Source organism: Meriones unguiculatus, chromosome 5 (assembly GCF_030254825.1).
Source record: "Meriones unguiculatus strain TT.TT164.6M chromosome 5, Bangor_MerUng_6.1, whole genome shotgun sequence".
NCBI lineage: Eukaryota > Metazoa > Chordata > Mammalia > Rodentia > Muridae > Meriones > Meriones unguiculatus.
Window position 1 is genome coordinate 119433518 of NC_083353.1, and position 23649 is coordinate 119457166.

General features: G+C 37.2%; 2 protein-coding genes across 2 annotated transcripts; one reads left to right on the plus strand and one right to left on the minus strand.

Moving 5' to 3' along the window:
* Nucleotides 1-3916: 3916 nt before the first annotated feature.
* On the plus strand, nucleotides 3917-4851 carry LOC110542389 (taste receptor type 2 member 117-like). Its single transcript, XM_021628982.1, is given in 2 exon segments — nucleotides 3917-4825; nucleotides 4828-4851. Coding segments are annotated over 2 exon segments (933 nt in total).
* A 14082-nt stretch (nucleotides 4852-18933) lies between these two features.
* On the minus strand, nucleotides 18934-19866 carry LOC110542390 (taste receptor type 2 member 125-like). The gene has a single exon (XM_021628983.1). The coding sequence runs from the start codon at nucleotides 19864-19866 to the stop codon at nucleotides 18934-18936; it is 933 nt and encodes a 310-aa protein (XP_021484658.1).
* Between the last annotated feature and the right edge of the window lie 3783 nt (nucleotides 19867-23649).

Below are 23649 nucleotides of genomic sequence, written 5' to 3' on the forward strand. Positions count from 1 at the left end.
AATTAGTTTACACACACACACACACACACATATTTTAGTAATCATGGCATTCATATAGATATGCATCAAATCATCTTGTAGAGATTGCTGAGGCCGTAACCAAATTACTTACATAAAGTTCCTACAGTAAAAACTATTGGTTTTGTGTGTATTATTTTTGCATCAATTATTTGAGGTTTACTGATAAATGCACGTTATGAGGTCTCTCTTATGATGTATTTACTATTTAGGACTTTAAAACAAACCATTTCCCCAACTTGGTAGCTTTAAGTAACAAGATTGAGGCACAGCTTAGCTAAATATGTCTACCTCTCCTTTTATTTTTTTTTTTAAGGTACAATTTCCCTGGGATTACTGAGGGTACAATGTAGAGGTTAACCCACTGTCAAACTCACTTGGGTGTTGGCAGGCTTCAGATCTTCAATGTGTGTTGGTCAGAGATGCTATGTCTTGTCACATATCCCATTCTCTTCAAAGGGTAAGAATAGAAATATGACAGTATCTAGAGAAAGTTGATTTATATAAATTTCATGAGTGTGTGACTTTCAGCTTAAAGAAAACACTCCAAACAAGCACAGTCTAAAGTGAAATCTTTATACATTGGCTCTATTCTATTTATTGGAAGTGAACTAAGTCAAGCTCATACTCAAGGACATGGCTTACAAAAACACATGGAAACTGTGGTGCAACATTCATTGGAGATCCTCTACTATACTCATTGAGAGAGAAAACCATCAATCAGATGTTGATTTTCAGGCTTGCTTTTTTTTTTTTTTTTTTTGGCCATTGCATATGGGAATATTTCCCTGTTGTCTGTGAAATAGAAGCTAAGGAACAAAGAAACGGAATGTATGCAGATTCTTCTTTGGAAAGGTGTTGCCAGTCATGCTGGTGAAATTAAGATCCTCACTCTAACCTAATAATATTATCATTTGGTTATTAGACACTTGCTCAACTTATTTTCCTTAATTCTTTGTCTAACAACAAACAGAAAAAGACAACCCTATGAGAAAGCATGATTTCAATGGTGGCTTATTGTTTTTAGAAGAGACCAAATAAACACCTATTCATGAATTTCATGTTTTGCTCTCTTCATGTCTCAAGGCTGCTACCTCAGTGAAAGCTAAAGGCTCATTTACTAGCATGCAAAAGCAGCACAATGTCTTGCGTTGTGCTGCTGCATTTTGCAAATCTATGTGTAAGTTTTGCATTCATCATGTTAGCTAGTAAAATTTTAGTGACAAAGTATCAAATTTCAACTTGGTGAATCAATGAGATTTATTGAGATTGCTACTGAGAATATGGATGAGAGCTTACTTACTCAGGGAGAGCCTCATCACCAGAAGCTCACCTCAATAACTGTGTATTGCATAACCTTCAGGCAGCTCAACCAGCTGGAAGGCATCCTTCCTAGGTGGCTCAGGTGGCCTAAGCCTCTTCCCAGCATCTCTCTCTCAGAGAGTTTTTTTAATATCGTAAAATAAATATATACCTGAAATTATCACTATCGGTGTACTTACTTTGGCATAGAGCAATAAAGAAAAATCTGGTTGATTAAACCTTTTTGTGAATACTTGAATTTAGCATACTCAGTGTATCAACCAGTCACAGATGAAAATTAGAATAAAATTCGTTAATTCTAGATACAACAGGCACGTATCATTGACTTTGTAACGGGTAAGGGCACATCTCTTTCCTGAAGCACTTGGTTTTAAAGAAAGCTCTGATTCACTGCTAGATGGCTGACAAAAAGTAAAATGTGTCCTTTCCAATGCACAGTTTTGCAAAATTCCGGCTAGCTGTTCCTTTTCTTTTGCAAATAAAATGTGAGAACAATGCTGCATTCCATTCTCACCTTATCTACAAACTCTCTCTGTAGGAGTTGGTTGGCAGGCAGAAGCTATGAAGATTCCATTTCAGAAGGAAAGTTGTTCAGAAGAGCTTCTTAAAGGTGAGTGTAATCCTTGCTGTGAAATCATGTCCTGACCTTCCTGAAAGCCTATGAAAGTCTGGGCACAGGGGTCTTTTCTGAGACAGATACTCAAAACAAGGACCATGCATGGAGAAAATCTAGAACCCCTGCACAAAAGCAGCTCAATATCCAGGAGGGTTCCCCAATAATAGGACCAGGGAAGATCTCTGACGTGAACTCATGGGCTGGCTCATGGATCACCTCCACCTGAGAGTGGAGCAGCCCTGCCAGGACACAGAGGAAGACAAAGAAGCAGTCCTGATAAGACCTGTTAGACTATGGTCATATGGAAAGGGAAGAGGACCTTCCCTATCATTGGTCTGGGGGAGGGGCATTGGAGAAGAAGAGGGGGTGAGGGTAGGATTGGGAGGGAGTGGGGGAGGGGGTTACAGCTGGGATACAAAGTGAATAAACTGTAATTAATACAATAAAAAAAGAGTTAGTTCTTCCATAAAAAGGAAAGAAGAAAGAAAGAAAAAGAAAGAGAGAGAGAAAGGAAAGAAACAGAAAGTCTCACTATCATCACCCATTCCACAGAACTCCACCTTGTGGCCTGTTTCTATTTGTTTCTCTTTATACTCATTTTGCTACTTGGAAGGAGCCAAGCCACAGGGAACTTCCTGCCTCTAAACTGAAGGTATGTGTATTTTTCCATTCATATTCTACACTGGGCTGTTATGCCTACTTCATGAATCTTATCACCAAATGATGGATAATAGTGAGTCTTCAAATGAATCAGGTTAACTTTTTTTTTCTTCTCAGTATTGTTTCAGGGAATGAAAGTACCATCAGTCCTAGACATTAAATCACTGAATGCTTTTCTTTGCCAGCTACATGGTAGTTGGCAATCATTTCTGAATGCCTTTATGTCCTGTATTGCTCCTTAACTACTGAATCATGACTGTAGCAAAATGCTCATTCTTCATTTTCCCCAGAATGTCTCTCCCTGGCATCATTTTTTTCTTCTCTGGTGACAGTCCATGGTATTTACAAAATTGAGGGGAGACAGTTGAGGGGAGGTTGATAAAGTCTGATTGTATTCTTTGCTAATGAAAGAGTAAGCTCCACCAGCCAAAGGAGAGGCTGGGAATGAGGAGGTGTCTTACTGTGGGCGTGAGATAAGAGTCTCCGTTAACTTTTCACAGCCTAAGAAGAGTTTCCAAGCTTACACGCATAGATAGAGTAGACGTAATGCATCAGATGAAATGGAAAGTGTATCATATTCATGGCCTGGCTAACTTTTACAGTACTAAACATGATCTAGATGCACAATAAATATTGACGAATGTGGACACAGCATTAAAAACAATTCGAATCTCAATAAATATGTACTTATAGGTGAGTCTATATATTCACACGAGAAAACAAAGAAATATAATTTTTACTGCTTAATATTTAAAGGTTATGGATCTTCATGACACTATTGTACAGATCTTAATATGAGAGTTAAGAACATCACCTGGCCCACGTGGCACAGACTGGCAGTTTTGAAGCCTATGAAGTCTTATAGACGAGAAAGATTCATATAGGTGTATATTAGTGTCAGCTTTTATATACTTGAGAATTTCTTAAAGTGACATGTGTATAACTCAGATAGTCATATCAAAATACCTAGATTGGCTTAAACATCTAGGTATTGAAAATAATGTGTTTTCATTTCCAACCTTTCTTTTATCATTGACTAGAAAATACTGCAGGAGCTGAATGTGAGCAAAGCAGTTCTGGTCTGTCTTGCCTGACCTGTGTGAGGAGACACATTTTCACGGAATGCGCTTCAGACTCTGTCATTGGCAAATCTCCATGTTTGTTTCTCTGTTATGTGTGGGAGAGTTAGGCGTAAGTGTGTTATGAGAGTCAACTGAGAAATTCTCAAAAATCTTCAAAACAGCATTAAAAATAGCATTACAAATCAGTATATTAGTAAATCTTCAAAACTGATATAAAATGGAACATATTTTGAAGACAATATTTGTTATCTTCGAGAGAATACTTGTAATAATTTTTATCTTGGAATTAATAATTGGAAATTTAGGAAATGGAGTCTTAGCACTGGTGAACTTCATAGACTGGGTTAAAAGAAAAAATATCTCATTAGTTAATCAAATCCTCACTGCTTTGTCAACCTCCAGAATTTTTCTGCTCTGGTCACTGTTGACAGGTTTATTCATCATTTTATGGTATCCAGATTTAATACAGACTGTAAGAATGATAAAATTCCTTAATAATCTATGGATTATAAGCAACCATTTCAGCATCTGGCTTGCCACATGTCTAAGCATCTTTTATTTTCTCAAGATATCCAACTTTTCTAACTTTATTTTTCTTTATTTAAAGTGGAGAGTCAGAAAAGCAGTTTCAGTGACACTGTTGGTTTCTCTGGTCCTTTTGTTTTTAAATATTTTACTTGTCAACTTGGAAATTAACGTGTGTATAAATGAATATGAAAGAAACACATCCTACAGCTTCGGTTCTCATTACCATGCAAATTGTCACAGGCATGTGTTAATCCTTCATATGATTTTCCTGACTGTCCCTTCTGCTGTGACCCTGCCAATTTTCCTCCTGCTCATCTTCTCCCTGTGGACACACCACAAGAAGATGCAGCAGCGTGTCCAAGCATGCAGAGATCCCGGCACCACAGCCCACTTTAAAGCCTTGCAAACCATGATTGCTTTCCTCCTATTATACACCATTTTTATCCTGTCTATGTCACTACAGTTTTTGAAACAAGAGTTACTGAAGCAAAATCTTTTCATTTTATTTTGTCAGGTTGTTTATATAGCTTTTCCTTCATTCCATTCATGTATCCTTATTTTGGCAGATGTGAAGCGGAGACAGGTCCCTCTTTGTGTGCTGTGGTGGAGAAAATGCAGGACTAATTATATGGAAAATTTATGTCTCTAAAACACTAGATATCATGTTGCATATTCTAGACAAAAAATTAATAAAAATTCTTCTGTATTACGCCTTTTTCATATTTTAATTATTCTTTGAATTTGACTGTATGAATTTTATGGTTTGTTTGAAATAAGCACTAACTAGAACTATTGCTAATTTAGCAAGCTGTGTAAATGTTATTTCTTAATATACATATTTTAAAAAGATGTGATTATAATCTGCTAAAACATACATATATCAAAGTTATATAAATTTCATATCAATTATTAACCACTGAGATTCTGAGCTATTGGATTGTATGCTTTAGTATCCATAGCAAACTGTAATAAAAGTATATGATTGAAACCATATAAATGTAATGTAGAATATGTGGCTAAACTTTTGAAAAATGTATAGCATCAAATGTACTTATAAACCAGTGGTAATAAAGGTGTTTTGTTAAACTCAGAGCTCAGTTTGAAGTTATTTTTGCCAGTTCTTTAGAATCATGAGATTACTGTATTTGAGTTACTGTATATCTATCATTAGTTCCATTACCAACTAGTTTAAAACAATTTTCTAATTATTAGAACTACATTATTTACATTTCTAGGTACAATATATTTTTCTGTATTATTTTAGAGCATATGGTGTAATCTAATTTTATTTTAACGAATAATTATAAGAAATAAAAGGTGCAATGTTAGGCAAGTGGGCCTTTTGGAAGGTGATCTGGTATTTTGCAGGGTCTGTTCCATGGTGCATTCCCAGAATTGCTTCCAGCCTCTGACACAATATCAGGAGCCATTGATAAAGGGAAATTTCGTAGGCCTGTGAACTTTCTGGAAAGCACCTCAGTATTTTTAAAGGTCTGTACTGAATTGCACCTGGATTTGCTTCTTCCTCTGACGCACCCCTTTCCTCTGTGCTGAGCCATTCTGCTAAAGAATTCAGTAAGCACGTGAGCTTTCTTCTTCCAGATTTGGTTCTTTGCAAGGTCTGTACCATGATACACCCCACAACTGCTTCCAGTCTCTGACACTCACTTGTGCACTGCTACATGTCTCTAAAATCTGGCGTGATATGAACCGTCACCTTCTGGGTATTTACCCACTCTGACTGAACAAACTTCCTATAGGATCTTACTGAAGATGCACTGCTGTTAAGATGAAGTAATTCCTGATTATGGAATTCCTGACTTGATTCAAACAATTTTAAAATTAACTTGTTTTAGTACTTCTAAAACAATTTTAAAAAGTTTATGGCCTTGTGCAGGAGCAAATTGATACCCTATGGCAAATCGCTCAACTTGGCTGTCAATGAAAATATGCTGGACTTTGAGTCACTAGCATATAACATGAGAATTTTTCCTGTGCTGCAAATCTGTCTAAACAATTGTCGAGCTATATTTAGGTAATTGGACTGGAGAATTCGATACTACGATGGAGCAGCTGAGAGTGGCCATTATCACAGTAAATTCTACCAGAGTGGACGCAAGACTAGCCACAGGATTATCATCCTGGATTGCTGCAGCCATGAATCATCTGAAGGAATGGGCAGGCATGGGAGCGTTAGCAGGCCTTCTGGTGTTGGTCTCCTTGGTTTGCCTGTGGTATATATGCAAGATTAGAATCTCACAACAGCGTAATGCAGCCATGACCATTCAGGCCTTTACAGCCATTGAAGCAGGACATTCTCCCCAAGCATGGTTGGCTACCATAAAAAGCTAAAATGTTACGCTCAGGATGCGAAGCTAAGCACTGCACTCAGGGTCAGCCGCTTTGGACCCAGAGAAGAGCATGTCTGATTGCATGCGGGTTGATGCCCCAGGACCCGCCTCTGAGAAAAAGGTATCTGACGGGTCTGATGCTCTTTGGGTGGATGACACCTAAATGAACATTGGTACAAAGTCCCAATTTATTTTTAATATCAGAGATCAGACCTCTACTCTTGCCTGATGGGTCTAAAACAAAAAGGGGGAACTGTAGAGAGCTGCGGAATGCTGTGCCTTAAAGATGGAGCTGGTTTCTGCCTTCCACCTTCCCGATGGTGAGTGCTCTCTGTCACAAACAACTCCACATTTGGCTAAGGCTGAGGATCTGGCTTGCTTCCATGTATGTGGACCTATCTGCATTGCCCACAAGGCACGCTGGGGTTGGCTACCCAGAGGCTATTTAAGCTGTGGGCTGGCTTTCCCCAGGGTCAGATGATTGTTCAAGGTTCCTGAATAAACTGCATTGAAAAAAAAAAAGTTTATGGCTGCAAAAAACACATTTGTGGAACTCCAGATGCCTCAAGCTTGTTACAGATTTATGTCTTCAAGATAAGCCTTCACTCATGAATCCTGGTATATAGCATGAACATAAACAAGTTGGCTTGAACTTCCCATGAATCCAAATTATAATGGGAATAGCAAGCAATGTCTAATTAAGTACAAACCTCGATTTCAATGTATGTACAAAGTGTTCTGTCGTGATTTTCTGTATATTGACACCTTGTGGTGTTACATGTTGTCATTTTAAATTTACTTTGTTTCTCAGAATGAAAGGCAGATAAACTTATTGTCCCGAGCTCACTATAAATTAAGAAATAGCTGAGAAAACATTTAGCCAGGTCAGTCCTAATTGAAAAGACATAAATTCTTGTAACTTTTAGACCTTGTTAACCTTTCGGCCTTGTCAACCTTTGTCCTTCTGAATGCACTATATCCCTCCCCTAGTCCACTGATAAGGGAGGTTCCCCCACCACACACACTATCTGACCCTAGCCTATCAGGTCTCATCAGGACTACCTGGAAGCTCTTTCTCTGTGTGGCCTAGAAAGGCCATCTACCATGGTGATCGAAGAGCAGGCAATCAAGTCTTTTGGAATATATTTAACTTATATAAAACAGATACTTACTAAGTAAACCATGGAAAATCATATAATTCCAAAACATTGGAGACAACTGATGTCAACTGGCCTTCAGATAAAATGGCTAACAGGAACAACTAATACCTATTTAAGATACCAATGGTTTTTTGTTTTTGTTTTTTTTAGAGTTCTGAAAAGGCTGATTCTGTGATTGCACATTTATTACAGTTAATGGCTATATTAAAGATGCTTTTACAGATTGAAGCTGATGATGCTCTGACATACGTTTCCAGCAAAATACAACATTTTTAAAGACATTGTGGCACAGAAGATGTTACAGATATGTATTACAAATTTGCAGGGGAAGCAACAAAGGTGAGAAAACATAAGAGAGCTAGTTGTAACATTTCTTGTTCATTCTCTGTGTGGCTGGAAAGTTCAGAGCTTATCTGAAACTTTTGCTGGAATAGTCTGTGAGGCTGGATGATCTTAGCTAGCCTTTTGAAGTTTTTCTGGATGTAGATTTTGAGGAAAGATCTGCTGAAGCAGGTTGTATGGTTGGATCATCTGGGTTACTTGTCTTGTCTTCTTTGGTGTCTGGTCCTTCCAGTCTGTAAACATATAATATACATTTCTGCATTAGCACATGTGTGGAATGTGCTGTGTCCATGAATCAGCTAGAGATGATTCTCTGCTCTATGTTTAAAGCAAGTAAAAGGCATCAAACTTTGTAAATTCCTTTGGACCGTATAACCAAGCTATAACAGAAATCTCCATCCATGGCATAGGAAAGGATGGCACGTTAAGTCCTGAGGACTCTGGAGACAAGATTGGCTACACAAAGACAATTTCATATCTCCGCTAGTCTCAGAGTGAACCCAAGTAGAGATATTAGCATATTCAGTACCTGTTTTGTTATTGTTCTTGGTTTCTTCCCTTTTGTCTGCAGCACATCTTTTCTGGAGGTCTCCCCCAGTCAAACCTAATCTTTATCAATTTTGAAGGAATCCATAGCTTTTTATTTCTTATTGAAACAAAGACAAACCTCTTTACCAATGCAACATATTTCCTGTCTTCCACTGTGAGTTAAGCATATCTATAGACTGATTTAATTTAACAGTCCTTTCTAAAATTTAGTGTTTTTCAGCAGCTGTTTTTTCCCATTAACATTTTAAAGTTAATAAAACATTATTTAACCTGTCTCTTGGAGGTCCCATATTTCTCTTCTGTTCTACGAGCATTTTATTAAAGTATTGTGCAGGTTGATACTCTTTGCATTTTTCTACACGTAGACATATAGTTAAATCAGCACTATTTGTTAAAGACACTGTCTTTTTTCCATTGTATGGTTTCGGCTTCTTTGTTGCTAAGAAGAAATGGGACCCATATATTCTTGTTACTCTGACATTCTTCCTTATCCTGGGACCAAAGCAATAGATCTAGTCCACCATAGACTGAAGCCTCTGAACCCATGAGCCAAATAAATCTGTCTTCAACTTGCCTATATCTTAGTTGCCATCATCACTGAAGAGCAAGTAAGAACAGCATAGATGACAGAGACAGTGAACTACTGCACACAAATATTTATACCCAGCAGGGACCTATACATGTGAACTCATGGCATACTCAAAAACCGTGAAAGCTCAAGCCAGAGCAAATCCTAGCATGACGAGTTCATGTAGGCACGCAATCCTAATCCTAGTCACAGAGCAATGACAATCACTGACTTCTGGGAAAAGAAAAAAAAAAAAAAAACAGTTTTATCTAAGAGTATAACCTCTGATAACTTGACCAGATTCCAATGGAAGACCACACATCCAAAACTTTTTGTGCAGAAGAAATAGGTCTTTTTTAGGGGGGAAAGGGGCACAAAGATAGTTAGGTAAAAAAGGAGGTTGAACTTGAGAAGAATTGGATTATGGGGTGTGAATATGATCAGCATTCCTTGCATGAAACCATGAAACTCAAAACACTCCAAAAATTAATAAAAAATAAAATAGATGAAACTATGTCATCCAAAAGAAATCATGGATATTCTTTCATATATTGCTAAAATAATTTATTGTTAGTAGTCATACATTCCTTTGATATTTAATTTTTTCACACTTTTCATGTAGCTACTTCAGAACTCAATTCCAGCAATGCTTTTCCTAAACTTAGAAGAATCAGCCTTTTCTCTGAGTGTCAATATGTACACATTTGTTCAGGTACCCAAGGAAATCAGAGACATTGGATCCCCTGCAACTAGAATTATTGGCAAGTGTGATCTGTCTGATGTGAGTGCTGATAATCAAATTGGACTCCCCTGTAAGAGCATACATGCTATCAACTACTGAGCAATCTTTTCAGCCCTTGACTGTAAGTTTTATCAAACACTCACTTCTATGTTTAACATTTATCTTCCTAATTGTTTCTAAATTCTGTCAGGTTCTCTTTTAAAAGTAAGCAAAGGCTTCATTAAATGTTGTCATCTTATTGAATGAGTCACTATTTCTATTGGGTGTATGAAGATATTTTTGTTTTATTAATAAACATTATTAAATAATCTTATAATCAATTAAAATTTCATGTTAGATGGCATAGTTTATTTTATTTAGAATATTAAAAGCAATATACCTTAGGTAATAAGATCACATTTCGGTGACTTATTCAGAGCTAAGGTTTTATATATTTTTTCTGTATATTTACTAGTTCATGTGCTAAATCTTCTCTTTGTATATTAGTGGGTAGCTTCTGTGGCAAAATTCTATTCACAATTGCTTGAAAATCATAATTCCTCATAGTTTCAGAGGCTGCAAGTGAAAATCAAAGAGTTAGCAGGTTTGGACCCTGGTGAGGTTTAGCTGGTAGATAAGACACATTCCCACAGAGCCTGATGCGGTGTTCACAGTCTCATGGAACTTCCTCTTTCTCACGAGCAGTAGTCTTTTCAGATTAGAGCCTTGATTGACAACCCTATTTAACTTCAGTGATATCTTACAATTGGGTGCCATCATATATAGTCACATTGAGGGTTAGGCTTTTAGCATTTGGAAACAAGTCAGTTCATGATAGTGTTTGTAAAGCAGAATCATTATTAGAAATTGCAGTGAGAGGTGTGTGTGTGGAAAATTGTACAAGTCATTAAAACCTATATTTTAATTCATTCTTTATCAGTGGACTTGGAAAGGGGCAGGGAGGAGCTGAGGGAGAGAGGGTGGGCTTGGGAGGGAATGAGGGAGTGGGATACAGCTAGAATACAGAGTTAATAAAATGTAACTAATAATTAAAAAAGTGAAATTAAAATATTGTATTTCAATCCTATTTTCCCCCTCTCGTGTCCTCCAAGACATACCTTCACCCCAAACCAAACATCTTTGTGTCTTCTTTGAGTTTAGATCCAGTGAGCCTATGTACTCTCATGTGTATGGCACATCTAACCCCACAGGGGACACAGCCATATGAAAGCTACTTCTCCCTACTCCAACACCACCAATCACAATAGCTGTACCTACTAGTCAGGTTAAAATAGCAGTAACTAAGGGAATGCCTAAGTACAGGCTCAATTGAAGAATTTCAGAATATGGTGGCATTTTTGAGCATTTCTTTTTTAAAATTATTTACATTTTTATAAATTATAGTTTATTCACTTTGTATTCCTGCTGTAGGCCCCTTCCTCAGCCTCTCCCAACCCCAAACTCCCTCCTTCATCTCCTCCCATGCCCCTCACCAAGTCCACTGACTCCCCTTCCCTTTGACTCTAGTCTATCAGGTCTCACCAGGATTGGCTATATTGTTTTCCTCTGTAGACTGGTAAGGCTGCTCCTCCATTAGGGGGAGGTGATCAAAGAGCCAGCCACAGAAATCATGTCAGAGACAGTTCCTGTTCCCATTACTAGGGAACTCACTTGCAGACTGAGCTGCCATGAGCCACATCTGTGCGGGGGTTCTAGGGGTTCTAGATTATCAAGCACCATGCATGATCCTTGGTTGGAGTATCAGTCTCAGAAAAGACTCTGTGCCCAGATTTTTTTGGTTCTGTTGCTCTCCTTGTGGAGCCCCTGTCCCCTCCAGGTCTTTCTGTCTCTCCCTTCATTCATAAGATTCCCTGTACTCTGCCCAAAGTTTGCCTATGAATATCACGATCTTCTTCGATACCTTGCTGGGTAGAGTCTTTCAGAGTTGAATATCCAGTTATAAGTGAGTATATTCATGTGTGTCTTTCTGCTTCTGGGATTCCTCACTCAAGATGATCTTTTCTAATTCCCACCATTTGCCTGCAAATTTCATGATTTCCTTGTTTTTAATTGCTGAATAGTAGTCCATTGTGTAAATGTAACACAATTTCTTTATCCATTCCTCAGTTGAGGGACATCTGGGTTGTTTCCAGATTCTGACTATAACAAATAAAGCTGCTACGAACATGGTTGGGCAGATGTACTTGTATACTTGAGTATGTTTTGGATATATGCCTAGGAGTGCTATAGCTGGATCTTGAGGAAACACTAGTCGTAACTGTGTGAGGTGATAACGAGTAGGCAATGGAGTTTATGACAGAGGCAGCCTCTGCTCCCCTTACTCGGGAATCAACTTGGAGACTGAGGCATGTATTGGCTACATCTGAGCAGGGAGTCTAGGTCCTGTTGAAGCATAGGCCTTGGTTGGTGCACCACTCTCTGCAGCACCCCTTGGGCTCAGGATTTTTAGCTTTGTTGGTGTCTTTGTGGGACTCCTGTGCCCTCTGTATCCTTCTATCTCTCCCTTCTTTCATAAGACTCCTCGTACTCTGTCCAAAATTTAGCTGTGATTCTTCTCATCTGCTCTGATCCCCTGTTGGGTGGAGACTTTCAGAGGACGTTCTAGAGTAGGTTCTCATCCTCTTCCCTCTCTTTTACTGTTTCTGGTGTCTATCCTGTTTTCCATTCTGAATGAGATTTAAGCATCCTCCCTAGGGTTTCAGGAGGTCCCATTTATTAATTGGTTGATCTTCGAGTCTGAGCTGTTGCTGTTCTGTTCAGGAAGTTTACTCCATTGTCAGTGAGTTCAAGGCTCTTCCTCATTATTTTCTTCTAACAGATTTATGCGTCTGGTTTTATGCTGACATCTTTGATCCCATTTGGACTTTAACTTTGCATAGAGTGATTAATATTCAATTTACATCCTTGTTGTAGCCCCATCCCTTCTCCCCTCTCAGTCCCATCTTTGATCCCTCCTCCTCCCTTTTTCTCAGAAAAGGGGAGCTTCCTTTCCCATCTATCCAAGCTCATCCAGTTGCATCAGAATGGAGTGTGTAGATTTTATTATAAAAAAAAGAAAGAAATTATTCTATGCATAGATAATTGTAAACTGCTTATCTCAAAATTTAAATTGATATGACAGTCACAATTTATTCCCTAAAGAAACATTCCATTTATCAAGACATAAGGTATTGTGCAATTATTTAACACTGGAAAGTTTTATTTATTTTCATTATGTAGCCAATACGAAAATTAAAATTATAAATAACTATAAAAAAATCACTATAAACAACATATATATTGTGATTTTCTATCATATAATAGGACAAGAGCATGAACTTCATGCACAAAGTTCATGTGACACTTTAGTAAAGCATCTAACCTTCAGTTCAGTAGTTATATTTTATATTATAGTATATTATATTTTAATATATTATATATTTTAATATACTATATACTACATTATAATATGTTATACTATATATTATATACATAATATGTTATCTATTATATATTAATAGAATATATTATATACATAATAATATTATATTGGTGAGTAATTACATGTATTTACACAAATAGCATGGATTTTTATTTTGCACTATCTATTTTTCATTAAAATGTCTTTAACAACATATGGTCAGTACACACCTTTTCAGTTAATCAATATATGAGTAAACTCACTAAAAAATGTCTGCTGAAATACAAGGCCATAGTCTAAAAGGATTTCTTTGTTAAAATAAACTAATGAAATTTGCAGGTAAATGGTGGGACCTGGAAAGGATCATCCTGAGTGAGCTGTCCCAGAAGCAGAAGGAAACACGGTATACACTCATTCATATAGACATGTAATATAGGATAAACATACTAAAATATGTACATCTAAAGAAACTAATCAAGAGAGAGGACCCTGACTAAAATGCTCAATCCCCATCCCTAAAGGCAAAGAGGAAGGACATCAGAAGAAGAAAACAGGAAGCAAGCTAGAAATCCGCCACGGAGACCTTCTGAAAGGCTCTGCCCTGCAGACTATCAAAGCAGATGCTGAGACTTCTGGCCAACTGTTGGGCAATGTGCATGGAATCTTACATAAGAAGTGGGAAATAGTAAGATCTGGAGTGGACAGGAACTCCACAAGGAGAGCAACAGAACCAGAAATTTGAACAGAGGGGTCTTCCCAGAGACTCATGCTCCAACCAAGTACCATGCATGGAGATAACCTAGAACCCCTGCACAGATGTAGCCCATGGCAGTTTAGTGTCCAAGTGGGTTCCACAGTAATAGGGAGAGGGACTGCCTCTGACATAATCTGATTGGCCTGCTCTTTGATCACCACCCCCTGAGGGGGGAGCAGCCTTACCAGGCCACAGAAGATGACAATGCAGCTACTCCTGATGCGATTTGATAGACTAAGATCAGAAGGAAGGAGAGGAGGACCTCCCCTATCAGTGGACTTGGGGAGGGGCATGTGTGAAGAAGGGGGTGGGAGGGTGGGATCGGGAGGGGAGGAGGGAGGGGTTATGGGGGGATACAAAGTGAATAAAGTGTAATTATTAAAAATAAAAAAAGAAAAAACTAAAAAATATTTTTCATTATTAAAAATGTAAAAGAGTGCATCACACTGAAAACTTAACAGCACTGAAGCACAAACGACCATATTTCTGTTTGTATCAATTCCTCAACTTAATTCAATTTTAAGAAATGATTTCAATATTTTGTGTAATTTCGCATTGCCCCATTATTTCTACCACAAAATCAATGCTAGCAACATGTTTATAGAGAAAAAGATCACATCAGCTGTGTGCTGTCATAATTAACTCAGAAGTCTCTCTAGATTTTGTTCCATTAACAACCATAACAAAACGTTAGTACCCAAGGACATAAAGCCAAGCATAAACACACGCTTCTCAGTGCTGTGGTCAGTGAACAATTGGTGTAAAGTAAAATAAAATAAAATAAAATAATCTCTGGCTTATGCCAGATAACTACAAAGAAAACTGCAGTGTATTTTCAAATGTAAATTACACAATCCTAGCAGTATTAGGCATGGTCCACTGCTCTTCATTATGAAACTAGAAACACCCATAGCAACTGGAGTAAAACATTTCACTGTATTTGAGAAAACGACGTCTCTGCATCACTCGACAAAGCCGTGCACCTTTCTCAGATGTTTCCACAGGGAGAAGAAAACAGAAAAATGCCTATCAGAGACACAGCTCATGGTATTTCACTAATAAAAGATGCTTGGAAGTCTGTCTAACAGTCTTTGGTCTAGAGCTGTAAGGCAAGTTCATTCTCAATTCATCAATCAGGATTATAATATGTGTGTTCATCATTAAAATATTTTAAATTTAGCGGATCAGAGACATGATCAACGTTTAAATGGCTTTGTTAATTCTCCTTTTAGGTAGAGAAAACAGAATTGGAAAATTCTGGTAACCAGGTAGTGAACTTGTTAGTAATTACCATGGTGAAATTAGTCACTGTTACCAGTTTTAGAGATATCACTAAATCTGGATGCACTACAGACATTAATAAAATAATAATTACTGCCCCACAGCACACAAATTCTGAATATGGCCAAAGCTTTGAGGATTTGATCCCCTGTAAAAATATGGATTCTGCTCCAATCTATGTAGTCCATCTGGACTGTAAATACATTTACAATATTCCCAATTAAAAATTCCACAATGAAAATGATAATAAATATAAGGTGTATGAAGATTCTCATTGTCTGTAAGAGTGTACTGATGTCTCTAGTCACTGAAGTATATTTGATAGTGAATTAATTTACAATGCTATCTTTATATGGCTTTTAAGATTTGATAACATACTCACTTTTTAAAATCTTCCATTCAGGTAATAAACAAGCAGGCATCAAGACTTTCCAGCGTAGAGAAGCTGTCTTCCAAATTCGTTGCTGTTCTGTCACAGTCCAGGTGTGATTCCTTCAGGTCCCTGTGCTACAGTAGCAACAGGTGTGACTGAAGAGGAAGAAACATTGAATTCTCAGGCTAGCATACAAATGAAGATGTGTTTATTTGCATTGTCTGCAGTTTTTCCTTCACTGCTGACAATTGGAAATTTGGACAAAATCGTCTTACTAACTATAGAAAGCAGAAGAAAACGTATTTGGTTTTATAGTACTTTTTAATCCCTAAGATTGTTCTAGACAGTTTAAATTAGAACTGCAGAGATGTATGTGCTTACATTGTTCAAAGCACCTCTTACAAACTATCAAGTATCTAATAATTTCATGTGCATCAATAGTCTTTAGAGATTTGATGATGAAAATAGTACTGCATTTTCATTTATAATGGCTCACATCCATGCTCACATTCACACATGCACACAAACACATTCACACACACTTGATTATTTAGATCTAAATTTCCTTAATTTTATAGTTCAGTAGTGTATGGCTTCTGTTTATTCAACAATTATCATACATCTAGGTCATCCTTAATATCATGATTCTTTTTCAAATGCTTTCAAAGCTAGGCATGATAACGTATGCTCATAATACCAGCATCTGGGAAGTAGGGGTGGGAGTATCAAGAGTTCAAAGTCATCCTTGACCATGTAGGTAGTTTAAGGTCATTCTGGACTGTAGGAGACCATATCTGAACAGTCAAATAAAAATGGAATATACAAATAAAAAAGCAGAAAGGAAAAGGGATGGCTTTTATGTTAATGATATAGTATTGCTTACATACGACCATCAGACTTTTTTCACTTTCGCTTAACTCCTACCCAGATCTGCTCTATACCCACAACAGCATGTACCAAGCTCAAGAAATCACAACTTGCCTTGGGTGTAGTGGCACATGCCTGTAATCCTAACACTGAGGGAAGCAGAGGCAGGTGGCTCTCTGTGAGTTCAAAGCCAGCTTGGTCTACAAAGCTAGACCAGAACAGCCAAGGCTACACAGAGAAACCCTGTTTCTAAAAACAAATAAACAAACAAAAAATCTATGCAACCAAGAAGAATGCATTTAACCATATTCCTCGGTGATAGCAGAAAAAGACGCTGGTATATAGTGTTGACATATCTCAGATTCTAAAAGCAATAGTGGGGAAAGAATGTGAATCCAAATGCCTTGAAATTCTTCATATCTGGAACGTAAAGTAAGGTAAACTGAGAAATATTTTATAGAAAACAATTTAACAGAGTCACAAAACTTTGGTATCATTCCAGACAAAGGAGAGTCACTTTCCTGAGCCACATCTGTGTAAGAAAGAGGACTGGTAGGAGTGAAATAGGGCAGGATGAAGAGGGAGAAAACAGGGAACAGGACAGGAGCCTACCACAGAGGGCCTCTGAAAGACTCCATCTTTTTTCATCATTTTCATTCTTAATGTAGTTGATCTAACCATTTGTTCACTCATATATTTATGAAGCTATTACCCATCACACACTCCGTATGTTAAATTCAAAGGATTAGAAGTCAACACGATGCAGAAGCAAACAGATAATAGCCAGACAAAATATAGATCAGATACACAGATACTAAATGTTAGTGTTTAGAAAAAGCATGCTAAATTTCTCATAATTCCAACAGCTAACAGAGTCACTTGGAATTCAGTTATTGCATAAGATTATAAACATTCTTCTTACAGGACAAATCACTATCAAACATTTTTTTCTGCCACATAATTTTCTCCATCAAGTAGTTCTGTCATTAGTTTAACTTCAATTACTTAATTTGATACACACATTTTACTTTATTTTTACCTATGATTTTGAAGCTATAATATAATTACAATTTCAATTGTTAAGTAATGTGTTTTAAACATTTTATAATAAGATATAATCTGTTTAATAGCCATGTTTCCATAGGAATTATTAATATAAAACTTTATATTTAATTCAGTTAACGTTAACATGCTTGAATTCCATCATCCAGATCATACTTTAAAATCAATCAGAAAGTGGTTGGTTGCTAGCTTGATATTCATGCTGCTTTTATGAAAGTGTATTATGCTTTTCGTTGGCCTTAGTGCTTAAAAGGCTCCTATTACCAGCTTTTGCACTCCTGTTAATTTATTAACTTTATGTGATTAACTTTTCTTTGATGACAACCTGGATGCTGACTGAAGTAAAAGACTGGTACCTAATGTAATAAAGAAAGACAAAATAATGTCATCTCTTGGTGATGTTCAATAAACAAACTTTCATTTTAATGAACTTATTATGAGCAATAAAATTAAAATGGAATGTACTTTATAACAGAGAATTACAGAGACATGTGCAATATATTTTAAAATGTGAATTATTTATTTTGAATAGTGTTAACTATAATCCAGGTGTTCTACAAACTACAAACTAATAATATTCATGGACTAATTGGAGGAAAATATAAGCACATTTCTGAGATAATTTTAATAATATTTTATTTGAATGTCTATATGTAATTCTCATTTCTAACACAAATAATGCCTATTTTCTATATTTGAATTTATTTTTATGAGTATACCTTTTTATTAGATTTTTTCACTTTATTCACTTTGTATACCCCCATAAACCCTTCCCTTCTCCCCTTCTAGTCCCACCTTCTCTCCCCCTTCTTCCTGTATGCCCCTCCCCAAGTCTACAGATAGGGGAGGTCCTCCTCTCCTTCCTTCTGATCCTAGCCTATCAGACTCAATTTTAACAGTATCATTTTTACTGTAACTCACATGAATACATATTCATCTATGTTTTATATTGTATAGAATAACCACTTCAAAATCTCCAAAGAGCTTCTGAATGATACTAAAATTATGTCAGCTAATATAAAATTCTATTACATTAAGGTGGGCCAAAATCATATGATTCGTTGTAAAATGACAGTAATATATACGTGTAAATATTCAGGTAAAGTTCTAAGGTATTTAGATAGCAGTGATCCTAAACATAACTGAAAAACAAATTAACATAGGACAGTTAAACTTGAATGTACCCATTGTTAACGAATAAGAGTTTTTAACTAAGCAATTTTCTTCTTCATTATTAAAAAATACTAACAAATTTTATCAGTGGCCCATAGGCTGTACATCTATTAACCTGCACCTTAGCCACCACAGAACGAAAAGAAGGGCCTGCCTCAGCTTACTGTTTTTCAGAAGCAGGACAACTGAGTGGACCGACGGAAAACTACTAATAAGAGTGGCAAAAATCAAACTGTGTTTATCTCGAAACTCAAAAGTTGAAACTTGCGTGGCAAGAGACAGAAAGAAAACTGTGTAGAATAGGAGAAAGGCAACCACCATTTGCAAAGCATTTATGTGGGCCGTGGCCCTGGGGTCTCTGGAGCCTTTGGCACTGTACCGCATGTTCTTCAGGTGTCTCCATAGGGAGAAGATGAGCAGGAGAAAAGCCATCAGGGACACTGTAAAAGGGATGAATGTGAACATTGTGTTGATTAACAAAATAAGTCTATGAAATTGTGTGTAATCCTTTGATCTGGGACTGCAAGAGAGATTTCCTTTGGATTCATCACTCCAGGTATCAATATGTCTGTTTATCACTAAAATGTTTACAAACAAGAAGAGCAGAGGCACCAGCAATGTCCCTGAAACCACTTTTTTAAATCGCCACTTTAGGTAGAGAAAAATACAGTTAGAAAAATTGGCTATCTTGAGAAAATAAAAGATGCTGAGACATGTAGCAAGCCAGATGCTGAAATGATTTGCAACAACCCAGGTGTTATTGTTTAGTCTTACAATTCCCACGGTCATTTGTAAATCTGGATACAATGAAGATATTAGTGTAACTATTAGCGTAGACCACAGCAGAGCTATCCTGGAGATGGCCAACGCAGTGAGGATCTGATCCACTGAACAGACCTTTCTTCTTTTGACCCAGGCTATAATGTTCACCAGTACTATGAATCCATTTGCAACGCTCCCAGTTATGAATTCCGCAATAATAGTAGCTGCATATATGATCTCTATGACAATGTTCATTGTCCGTAAGAGAATATCCTGACTTCCGTAGGCACCGAAGAATGTTTGTTAATGTGCTCAGTTTGAACACTCTTTAAAAAAATTCATAACATCCTTGTAAAACTCCCAATACAATAACAAACAGGAAAACAGCAGGATTTTTCAATGTAAGCGATTTCAGCTGTATTTTGAAAGTATTGTTTTCTGACACAGTCCCACTGAACTGCATCCAGATTCTGTGTGTCCTGGAGTAGCCTAGGGTCTAGGGCTACTGAAATGAAGGAAAACCTGGAATCTCAGATGCTGAAATATAAATAAATACATGTTGATTTGCATTGGTCTTCTAGTTTTCCTTTCTTTACATATTTGAATGGGCAATTTGAGTTCTGGACAAAAACTATTCAAAACATTCTAAGACGTGTAGAAATCAACCTGAATTTCAGTACAGGAGGTTCTTAAACAAACAGTTCAGCTTAAGACTGTTGTTTTAAGGGGAGAGAGAATGCAGGCGTGAACAGAGGACTAGGAGGAGTGGAGGAAGGGACCTAGATGTAAACTGAATTAATTAACTAGAAAAGAAACAAAACAAAACTGTAGAGGCCTGTCACCAAAGCTCTTCTACAAACTATCATTTATCTAACAGCATTCTATAGAACATTATTCTTTGCATACATAATACTAAGAATAATATCTCTTTACCACTTACAACAGAAAACATCTATACATACTTATATATAACCATACACTTCTTTGAGACTTAAATCTTCATTTTTTTTTTAAATTCACTGATCCAGAAATTTTATCTACTCAACATTTATCATGTACTGAGTTCAGGCTATATTATAATTGATAAGAAATTGTTTCAAAGCGCTTCCACATTAAGCTACGCAGTGTTGACTGTGAATATCTGTTAAGCTTTGTTAAGCTATTTAGGTTTGCCGCACCTATTTAGCTATGTTCACCACATGCACAAGATCACCAGCAAGGTTAACTTAACTAAGTAGTTTCTAAAGTTGAAACTTGATCCTCCTAATATTTTCTTTTTAGAGAAGAGTGAAAGTTTATCAGAGGCTGAGAAGAAGGCTAAATGGACAAGGACAATAAGCCACAAAGGAAATTTCCTGGAAAACATGAAACCTTAATCCGTTATCCTGACAGGTAATATGAGCATGAACTGCCAACAGAGACTCACTGATGTTCTTGAAGAAGTAAGATTCATTGGAGTAAAGGAACATCAGCTTTATGGACTAGGTTAATAAGACAATGATCAAAGATGGCTTTATTCTGAAAATGAAACAATTGGAATGAGATATAGTATGAAGAAGTTGATTTCTGATGTTAGCCTTAAAGGTAAAAGTGAAAACAATGAGGCCTCTCTAAGAACACAGCTTTTGCTTTCTCCTGTTATTATCAACTCTCCTGTTCTAATTCATGTTGGATTGATGGATGAGTTGTTAGGTGTGTATCCTAGCTTTCTATTAAGGAGTTTATTGTTCTTATTTATTCTGTCAGTAGCATATACTTGTTAGTGTATCTAACAATCCTCTAGTGTACATAACAATCTTACATCCCTGTCTCCTTTCAACCACAGCACGAGCCTCAGCATGTTTTATAATCCTTACGAAATATTCAAAACCCATAGGTGTTGAGTAAATGTTTTCTTTTCATCAATAATACTCTCTTTATCTATTTGACACTAATCTTTTTCTTTCACATTTGTCTTCATATGAGTGTGTTGGGAAACTATGTCAAACTACCAAAGGGCTCAAACAGTAAAAATTTGTTTTCTCGCAAATTTGAATGTTTGAGATCCAAGGTCAAGGTCCTCTAGGGTAGATTTCTGTTGTGGCATCTCTAGCTGACTTAGTGGTAGGTCACTTAATCAAATGACATTTCCTCTGAGCTTCTGCAAGCATCCCCAAAGCACATGCCATTCTGACTTAGGTACTATTCTCTTTAAGTCCCTTTTGGACTAGGAACCTGCTCCTGAGAGTTTAAAAACTGTGTGTCCTTCTGTCTAATTTAATCAGAATGTGTGAGAGAGTCAATTTTATGTTTTGTTTGTTGGGCTTTGATGTGCCTTTTTTTTGTGTATGGGGCTCAAACAGTTCAATCTACAACACATAGTCTGAAATACAACCATTATAGCATTTGCAATTAAACAGAGGGACTGGATAGTATCTCTAGCATTTTTTGACAATTACATTAATTGATTCCATTTTGGGTCATATATTTAGCCAAGAATTCAGAATTATAATTGGATTCCCTTTCCTCTTAGAAGTACAATTCCACTATCATATGGCATATAATTTGATAATATTTACCCAATGCTTTAAATAGTTGATTCCTGACATAAAAACCAACTCTCATTAATTTCTATGTTTTAAGTTTCAGTTTTCCTGTGATGGCTACAAAACCAAGCATGCAAATATAAATGTGTTACAAAGGTTCAGTTGAACTGAATAAAGAGTGCAGGAGCAAATTGATACCCTATGGCAAATCGCTCAACTTGGCTGTCAATGAAAGTATGCTGGACTTTGAGTCACTAGCATACAACATGAGAATTTTCCCTGTGCTGCAAATCTGTCTAAACAATTGTCGAGCTATATTTTAGGTAATTGGACTGGAGAATTCGATACTACGATGGAGCAGCTGAGAGTGGCCATTGTCATGGTAAATTCTACCAGAGTGGACGCAAGACTAGCCACAGGATTATCATCATGGATTGCTGCAGCCATGAATCATCTGAAGGAATGGGCGGGCATGGGAGCGTTAGCAGGCCTTCTGGTGTTGGTCACCTTGGTTTGCCTGTGGTATATATGCAAGATTAGAGTCTCACAACAGCGTAATGCAGCCATGACCATTCAGGCCTTTACAGCCATTGAAGCAGGACAGTCTCCCCGAGCATGGTTGGCTACCATAAAAAGCTAAAATGTTACGCTCAGGATGCGAAGCTAAGCACTGCACTCAGGGTCAGCTGCTTTGGACCCAGAGAAGAGCATGTCTGATTGCAAGCAGGTTGATGCCCCAGGCCCCGCCTCTGAGAAAAAGGTATCGGTCGGGTCTGATGCTCTTTGGGTGGATGACACCTAAATGAACATCAGTACAAAGTCCCAATTTATTTCTAATATCAGAGATCAGACCTCTACTCTTGCCTGATGCGTCTAAAACAAAAAGGAACTGTAGAGAGCTGCGTAATGCCGCGCCTGAAAGATGGAGCTGATTTCCGCCTTCCACCTTCCCGATGGTGAGTGCTCTCTGTCACAAACAACTCCACATTTGGCTAAGGCTGAGGATCTGGCTTGCTTCTATGTATGTGGACCTATCTGCATTGCCCACGTGGCATGTTGAGGTTGGCTACTCAGAGGCTATTTAAAGTGGGCTGGTTTTACCCAGGGTCAGATGATTGTTCAAGGTTCCTGAATAAAGTGCATTGAAAGAAAAAAAAAAAGAGTGTAGAACCATAATAGTTGCTATGTTTATTACTGCTGTTAATTATTTTTTTTATTTTCATCTCAGTTTCTTTTCCTATTTTGTGATAAATTACCCTGATAACAGCAAATTTAAAGAGAGAGAGAGAGGGGTTTATTTTGGCTCACACGTCAATGGCAGAGAAATAAAGGCAGCAGAAGCTTGAAGAAGTCACATCAAATTTCCAGTCAGGAAGCAGAGGGCAGTGAATGTTTGGTGCTTCTCAGTGTCCTTTATGTAGGTGTGTGGCCACTTCAACTAACATACTCAACACGATCCTTTATAGACATTTATGTAAGTTCTTTTAGGGGGCCCAGAGGCTTGTCTCCTGAT

Coding starts and splice junctions, on each gene's coding strand:
- LOC110542390 (XM_021628983.1), bottom strand. CDS start 19,866: ATGAACATTGTCATAGAGATCATATATGCAGCTACTATTATTGCGGAA.